We start from the raw sequence: 8,314 nt of genomic DNA, 5'->3' as shown, positions 1-8,314 counted from the left end.
CTTCCCTCCGCTTGCCCCAGGAACCCTAAGCCTAACTCTAACCCTAGTTGCTTCATTGTTATTTTCACCACCCCGAAATCCTAAACCCCTTCCCCCAACCGATGGATCCCCACCGCGACCATCACGCCGAGAACGGCAGCCACGACGGCGACGGCAGCGGTGATGACTCCAACGGCCGCCTCCCGAAGCGGCGGCGGCCGTCGCCGTCCCCCATCTCCGTCGCCGAGATCCGCGACGAGTTCTCCCATCACGACCCCGCCGTCGCCCGCATCAACAACGGCAGCTTCGGCAGCTGCCCGGCCTCCGTCCTCGCCGCTCAGCTCCGATGGCAGCGTCTCTTCCTCCGCCAGCCCGACGACTTCTACTTCAACCGCCTCCGGCCGTCCCTCCTCCGCTCCCGCGCCACCATCAAAGACCTCATCAACGCCGACGACGTCGACGAGGTCTCCCTCGTTGACAACGCCACCACCGCCGCCTCCATCGTCCTCCAGCACGTTTCCTGGGCCTTCACCGAGGGCCATTTCAACAAGGGCGACGCCGTCGTCATGCTCCACTACGCCTACGGCGCCATCAAGAAGTCCATCCAGGCCTACGTCACCCGTGCTGGGGGCCATGTGATCGTGGCTCCCCTCCCCTTCCCCGTGACCTCCAACGAAGAGATCGTTCAAGAATTCCGGAAGGCGTTGGAGCGTGGGAAGTCCAATGGCCGGAAGGTCCGGCTGGCCGTCATCGACCACATTACCTCGATGCCGAGCGTCCTCATCCCTGTCAAAGAATTGACCAAGATTTGCCGGGAGGAAGGTGTAGATAAGGTGTTTGTTGATGCTGCGCATGCAATTGGGAGCGTTGACGTCGACGTGAAGGACATTGGGGCTGATTTCTACACCAGCAATCTCCACAAGTGGTTCTTTTGTCCCCCGTCGGTTGCATTCTTATACTCCAAGAAGTGCTTGGCCTCATCCGATTTGCACCACCCAGTGGTCTCACATGAGTATGGGAATGGACTCCCGATGGAGAGCGGGTGGATCGGTACCCGGGATTATAGCGCCCAGCTTGTAGTGCCATCAGTGATGGATTTCATGAGTAGGTTTGAAGGGGGAATTGAAGGAATTCGGAAGAGGAATCATGATAAGGTCGTGGAGATGGGGAAGTTGCTGGCCAAGTCATGGGGCACTTGTCTTGGGTCACCACCGGATATGTGCACGAGTATGATCATGGTTGGTCTACCAGGATGCTTGGGAATTTCAACTGAGAAGGATGCTCTGAAGTTTAGGAGCTTCTTGAGGGATCAATTCCATGTTGAGGTTCCTGTATATCATCAGTCTCCAAAGGATGGTGAGAATGATGCTTTGGATTGGAGAAGTTCTGTGACTGGGTATGTGAGAATTTCTCATCAGGTGTATAATGTGGAAGATGACTACATTAAACTTAGGGATGTGATCAACAAGCTTGTTCATGATGGATTCAACTGTACCATGCTGTCATACAGTTAGGAAGGTGCGGCAATACATCAACTAGACTGATATATTAGATCTTATTGCATTTTGATATGAATGTACCATGTCCTGTTTTGTATGAGACATGCAAGATATCCATAGTAATCGAGTTGAATGAAAAAATTCTTTGCATGTTTATGAGCACATTTCGTGCTTGCGAAACTTAAAGTTTATTCTTGTAGACTGGATTATATCCTTGATTTAACCAATTGCAGTGTGTTAGCTAAAATACTCAAAGAAATATTCAAAGGCAAGTTACAAAAAATGGATTGTTGTTAGACCACAAATATTGACCTTCTTCTAGTCATCTCAATTTTTTAAGGTAGTATATATTATTTATGGATTTAGTGCTGTCTTTATCGCAATTAACTTCTCATGGTTCCTTAAAGTGATACTACACCTCATTGATGTCTTTAACAGGAAGTGATGAAAGTTGTTTGAATTGTTTAATGAAAAGTATGATGTATATATTTCTTCCAATTTGGGATATCAATACCCTTTTAATCATTGGAGCTGATCTCCTTGATCTTATTAGGGAAAATTCTTCGCTAAAGATAGCAACTGAAAAAATTTTGTTTAAAGGGGAGATGAATATTAAAGGATGATAAATGGTTCCAACTCTCCTACCAAAAATTTACCTTAAACTTCTGGTATGCCATGTGACACTAGAAGATTGGTTCCTTATAACACAAACCCCGCGTGAATCATGTGGCGTGCCAGCAGTGAAGGGAAGATTTTTCGTACTAGAATTAGCCCCATAGCATTATATTTAAAGGTTTTCTAGTGTTCATTGCCTTTTCTTTCCTGTTTCTATTGTTGCTGTTCAGTTAATGCAAAAGTAACAGGATAATGCTTTAATCAGTTAAAATATTGTAATGTGTAAAAGGTTTAAACCCACAACAATATGCCACTAGAGGTGTCTCTCATGATGAAAGAAGAAGACCTTGCGCCATCTTTTCTATGCTTATCATGGTGAAGCTTTAGTACTTAAAAGAGTCACTTGCACCAGCATTGGAGAAAGAATTACAATCCAGGGTTAATAAGCCAAAGTATGGAAATAATTCTTGGATGAGTAAAGATGATCATGATGCTTGACATTTAGTTGGAAGGGAATTGCTAAATACAGGTACTTCCTTCGTGATTTTTTTATGAGATTTTGCTTCATACTTTTCCTCAATCATGTTTGCTTGGGTATACATATCTCAGATTTGATTTGACTTTTTCATTGATTGGGGTGGTAGGTTGGTTGGAACCACCATAAAATTAGTTAGCAAGCACAGAAGAGTTGGAATATTGGTAGCATGGTGAGGAGGTAGAGAGACACTGCATGATTTATGAATGTTCCATGCTTGATTTAACTGAATCTGGGATTGTATACTGTTGACGAAGTTTCTCGATAGCAGGAGAGGATGTTGCACAAATCCATAGTTACTGTTGCTTTGACTTTTGCTTTGCATATGCTTTCATACTTTGCTTAGTCAATCATCCATTAAACATATTTCTCGTAGAACAATGTTGTCAGTGCTTAATATCTTTCTATTTTTATTGCATATGCCAAATATGACCATGGTGCTTGACTGATTGCCCCATGATTTTGGAATGGTTTAGGAGGCATATCATGTAGGTTCATGTGTGGGGAAGAAAAGGGAAGAAGAAATCGAGAGGGCAAAATTTATTTGGTGGTGCAGCACATTGAATGTTGGGGCACTGGCCCAGTTGCTATACCAAATCTTGGTCAGAGAGTTTGATTGCCATCATTTGGCCCCAAGTCATCTTATTAGTTTGAGTTTGCTTTTTATCTCAGACTTAATTCGGATTCAGTTATGATGTGATCCGACCATTATTAGTGGGTTCCCTATTCAGTCCTAGAATTCAGGGATTTCTTAGTTTCTATTTCACTTGGGTGCTTTGATTAGAAGCTAATTAAGTTTCCATTTGCTTAAATTAGAAGCTAAATGGTACCCATTTCTACATCTTTTCTTTCACATTTCTTTTGCTTGTTGCTATTATTCAGAAGACAAACTAGATGTAGATAAGATCTAATTGAATTTCTAGTGGAAATCTTGATCAAGAAACCATATCTTTTTTGGAGGTTACATAACCTGGATTGCTACATGGATGAAACATTCTGTGGATTTTGCATGAAGAATTATGACTTATCATTCTTACCTGTTAAACATCTTCTTTACAGTGAGGAGGGTGATAGGATGAAGTAGTTAAACGTCTTATACTTTCTTTAAGGATATTTTACTGCTGTTCCCAGTACTTATTCAGTCTTTAAACTTCTTACGCTTTCTATAATAATTATGACTCATGACAAATATTTGTAAGATTTGGTCGGTTCTCTTTCTGTTGTCCATGGGCAGTAACAGGAATAAACCTAATGAATACCTGACACCAATAAAATGAGAACTTAAGGTAACTGATACCAATTTTTGATGGATTTGGTAGCTGTTTGCAACTTTGCTTCATCAGTGTAGTGTGTCATGAGGAATTACTTGATGGTTCTTGGTTCTCAGTATAGCAAGGCCTTTGAGTGTATTTTCATCAACTATTTTTGAGGTCCCAGAAGTGACTATGATCTTGTTTGCAAATGTTGTTTGTGAACATATATTGTTCTAGTGACACTTAGAATTTGTCAATATGATAGTAAATCTGTTTTGTGCTATGAGTGGTGGTTTTCAGTACTTCACATGCTTTGGATCAAATTTGGGAGGCGTATCATGTAATTGCATGAATTGAGGAAAACTCAAAGATTGTTCATGTGTCTCACATCTGCATAAAAGTTCAACTTTAGATTATTTGATTAGCGGATGGGAATCTAGTTGTGGCAAATGGAGCTTTCTTTGTTTTCCATAATGCAATATATCTAATGCTTCTTTGGGGGATGAAGAACTTGTATGAAGACCTTGTAATCAGCAGATACGAGTAACCATGCTAGAACCATTGTTGAATTTTCTTTTATGAGGTTACTATAACGTAGCATGAATGTTGGCCACTAAAAAGACACATAATATTTTTTTTGTTGTTTTGGACTGCAAGAGATCATTTTTGTATATTTTCTAATATAGGAAATTCTACTTTGGACTTTGTTCATAATTTGTTGGTAGTTTTGAAATTATAATAGTAAGGAGTTTTCTTCTGTAACATTTCTGATTAATCAAGATAACATGGAAAACCCCCAAGTTCATTGAAATTGAACATATTTGATACTTGAATAAAAAGGTCATTTAGGACCTTATTTTTGACAGTAATACAATATATCATCTTATGTAGTGTCAATTCCTAGTCCTAGGTTCACTGAGTACAAAATGTGCCGCACCCTTCCCCCCTCCCCCCCCCCCCACCCCCAACCCACCTTTTTATTATCACTGTTGTTTCTTATATATTTACTATGCATACTGTATATACCCAAGGTATAGGAAGGGAAAGAGAGGGTAAGGAAGGTTATTGAAGGTACTGGGATAATCGAACACAGATCTTCCATATGCACCTCTCTCTCTATTTTTTGTGGATGCATCTTCTTAATTGTTTTGGGTCAATTGTAGGCTTACCCATACATCTTTTGCTATTTCCTTGGTGTTATTATTATTGTTGTTGTTATTTATATAAATAAACTTGCCTATCTTTTGTTTGGTACAACTGATGTAATCATATAACAACCCATCTTCTCCATTTATTTTTTTTTACTATAAGTGTAAACAAACAAATATGTTGTTCTTCTGCTCCAGTATATTTTTGAGACTAACGTAACCAAAGCCAAAATAATCCTTTTCTTAGTTGATGGATTTGGATGTATAAATCCTTTTTTCAAGGCTATATCCTCATTCAATCAGAAGCTTTTTCATCTTCTCTGTCACAATCTTTCTCTTGGTTTGAGTCTTCTGTTTTTTCCCTGTTCATGAACTCAAAGCCAATCTCCCCTCCGCTGATTTGAGACACTATTTGTAATATAATGAACCATATATACCTAAGTTGTTCCGAGGTGTTAATGCCCATTCGAATACCAGGTTTTTATGAATTCGTTGCTAAATTCTAGATAGTTTGTTTATCTGTCCTGAGATATTTGTGTTCATTGGTTGGCAAATGATTGTAACTAATTTTTCTTGTGGTCCTCGTGGCTGCGTAGGGAACATAGAACAGAATTTTGGGGTTGATTTGCATGGAACCTGAAATACCCTTTCTATGTTAATTTGTAGTTTGTCATCTGCTTTAAAAGTACTGGGTTCTGGCTCAAAGTTTACTGTATGGACTGCCAATTGTATTTGTACCACCTGAATTATAATTATTGCCACTAGAGACAAATTTTCTGTAGTAACAAATGTGAGACAAGTAGTTTTCTTCCCTTCTGCAATTTAAGGACCACCACTACTGGAATTGGTACTGGTCTGGGCTGCTTCAAGACAAAATGTGAATAGCAATGACTTGAACTCTGATAACAAAAAGATTGACTAAGATGTCCAACACTATAATGGACCCAACAATGTATGCATAATTATGTGATTGCCAGGTATGGTATGCCGTACCATACTGTACCAGATAGTACCGTACGTACCATACCGTACCGGTTTAATACCGATAGCGTACTGACCCTCGGTACGCTAAAAAAATTTAGTACTATACCGTACCGATACTATGCTAGTATGGCACCGGTCCGAAGTCTTGTACCGGTACGACGAACCTTGTTGTTAGATGCATGATCTAAGTTTCTTTTGTCTGATTTTAGTTTACCTTAAAAGTAAGGATGTGGTGAGTGCTTTTTAATGGTGGCAAGAATGGAGTAGTCAAACAAAGGAAGTTTTTGGTGTGTTCTTTAGTTAGGATTCATGACTATGATTTGGTGGTCAAGAGATCTGATAAGAAATCTGTTGAGAGAAAATGCAAGATATCTTCCATTAGGAATCAAAGTTGCTCTTTTGCATTTGTTTCTTGCCAACCTCCTGGCACACTGCTTATCTGTGTTCAGGATCATTGCTGAGTTAACATGCAGAAAATGTCTTAAAGTTTATTGATGGATGAGGATGGAAATAATTCGTGCATGGGCACTTTGTTTATCCTGTTCAATCTTCTTGTGTGCAAGTGTGGTTGTATTGCAATATTAACGCAATGTTTCAAAATGATAATTCAGTTAAGACTGAATTCTTTTACAATTCATGTTGGGCTAAAAAGTGTAGGTTCTTATAGATTATGATCATCATTTTTTTAATCTTAGTGTTTAATTTACCTGAATTAAACTATGCCTAGTTTTAAGCTGCTCAATCCACATGTTACACAACTCAATATTGTATATACTTTTTTTTTCACAGTTAGAATTCTTGTTGGAGTCATGGTTTCCTGGCCCTCCTGCAGTAGCTGGAAGCATATGATGGCTGTTTAGATGTAGATTGCTTATTGTAAGTGCAAAGAGATATCTCCCTCGCAATGCTTAAGGGGCCATGCCGGATACTTTCAGTGCTGTTAGACCGCATGTTGTAGTTTTGGTCAGCAATAAATTTTTGGCATGTATGAAACAAAACAGGTTAGTTAAGTTTCATTGCCATAATTATTGTATATCTCATGAAATATCCGTGAGACAGATCTTGAGGCATTTAGAGTGTGGATGTGATCCAGCACCATAACTGTGTGGAAGACCTGCCAATATCACTTGCTTAACCTACATGGTTCTTATCCACACTAGTCGAAAGCCAAGAACTGATATTTTTTATTGTTCTGATTACCTCTTGGCATTTCAAAGGAGGGTGCCTCACCGATGCATAACAGGTTGTGGTGGCAGATTGCTGTTCCACTGGAAAAACCTGAAACTGCATGTATTGTTGGCACACATCTATCCACGGCGAGGCTTCTCAAGAAAAATGTTAGTATGATCTTTTCTTTGGCACGTGACTCTGCTGCATTTTCTGTACCTCTTTTCTGTGAGTTCAGGTGTCTATTGCCGCATTTCTGTCTTTTTATCTATTAGAATGCCGCGGGTGAAAACTATGCCTTCGAAACTACTAGCCATATCAGTGGAAACTGAATTCATGTCAATCATTCTGCATGCTCATTCAACCCATGTTTCCATCGAATGTGTCAGCTACAGAGAAAAACTATCCTAGTGATCTAATTTCTCGGAAATTTGTACATTGAACTCTGAGTTTCAGTGCAGGTAGCAGAATAGAAGTTCTACTTTCCTAAGAGGCTCTTTAGATGCTGGAATTTATTTCTATTGAAAAGAGTCAGCTGTCTGCGCGAGTCACCTTCCTTCTTCTAGGCTCCGAGTAACCTTCTTCTAAGCTCCGCTGGACGACACGGCATTCTCGTTCTATAGGCCGGCAACTGATTCTTTCCTGATGTCATGACTGTTTAAAATCCACGAAGAATTAAAATTCTCAAACAAATCCCCTAACTATTTTTTTATTGAGATTCATAAGCCGTTCATCCATAAACATCTTAATCAATGATTAGAACGCACAGGAACATTATTCCCATAAACATTTTAATCAATGATTAGGACGCACAGGAACATTAGAATAAGATGGATACCATTTGTTCGAAGTACCCATGTGGGTAGCATGCATGATTTTTAAAATTTTCAGCCGAAGCAATTAAAATTAAACACTTTAATTTTAACACATGCATGAGATTTGATCTCAACAATAAAATAAATTCAGGATCATGAACATTTATTTAAAACATGAGTCTATGATTATATGTCTAACATATAATCCTAAAATTTCAGCAACATGTTAAGATCTAATCTTAATATCTAAAGAGATCATATCTCATACTTGATTTGCTGGAAGCCTTTGATGACTCCTTGATCACGTTCCGCAGCCGCA

The 8,314-nt window shown here is 39.5% G+C and overlaps 1 protein-coding gene across 2 annotated transcripts; it reads left to right on the top strand.

Moving 5' to 3' along the window:
- The first annotated feature begins 6 nt into the window (after nucleotides 1-6).
- LOC103695778 (putative L-cysteine desulfhydrase 1) lies at nucleotides 7-7,386 on the top strand. 2 transcript variants are annotated; one of them, XR_602291.3, is made up of 3 exons: nucleotides 7-1,497; nucleotides 2,383-2,622; nucleotides 6,803-7,386. XR_602291.3 is itself a non-coding variant. In XM_008777188.3 (2 exons), the coding sequence occupies exon 1, from the start codon at nucleotides 102-104 to the stop codon at nucleotides 1,491-1,493; it is 1,392 nt and encodes a 463-aa protein (XP_008775410.2). In that variant the 5' UTR covers nucleotides 7-101; the 3' UTR covers nucleotides 1,494-1,497; nucleotides 6,803-7,317. The 2 variants fall into 2 exon arrangements, 1 of the variants encoding a protein (XP_008775410.2); XM_008777188.3 differs by lacking the exon at nucleotides 2,383-2,622 and having other exon boundaries at nucleotides 6,803-7,317.
- The last annotated feature ends 928 nt before the right edge of the window (nucleotides 7,387-8,314 follow it).

The sequence above is a fragment of the Phoenix dactylifera genome, unplaced genomic scaffold (genome assembly GCF_009389715.1).
Source record: "Phoenix dactylifera cultivar Barhee BC4 unplaced genomic scaffold, palm_55x_up_171113_PBpolish2nd_filt_p 002899F, whole genome shotgun sequence".
NCBI lineage: Eukaryota > Viridiplantae > Streptophyta > Magnoliopsida > Arecales > Arecaceae > Phoenix > Phoenix dactylifera.
This window is presented reverse-complemented; position numbering and strand designations above follow the sequence as displayed.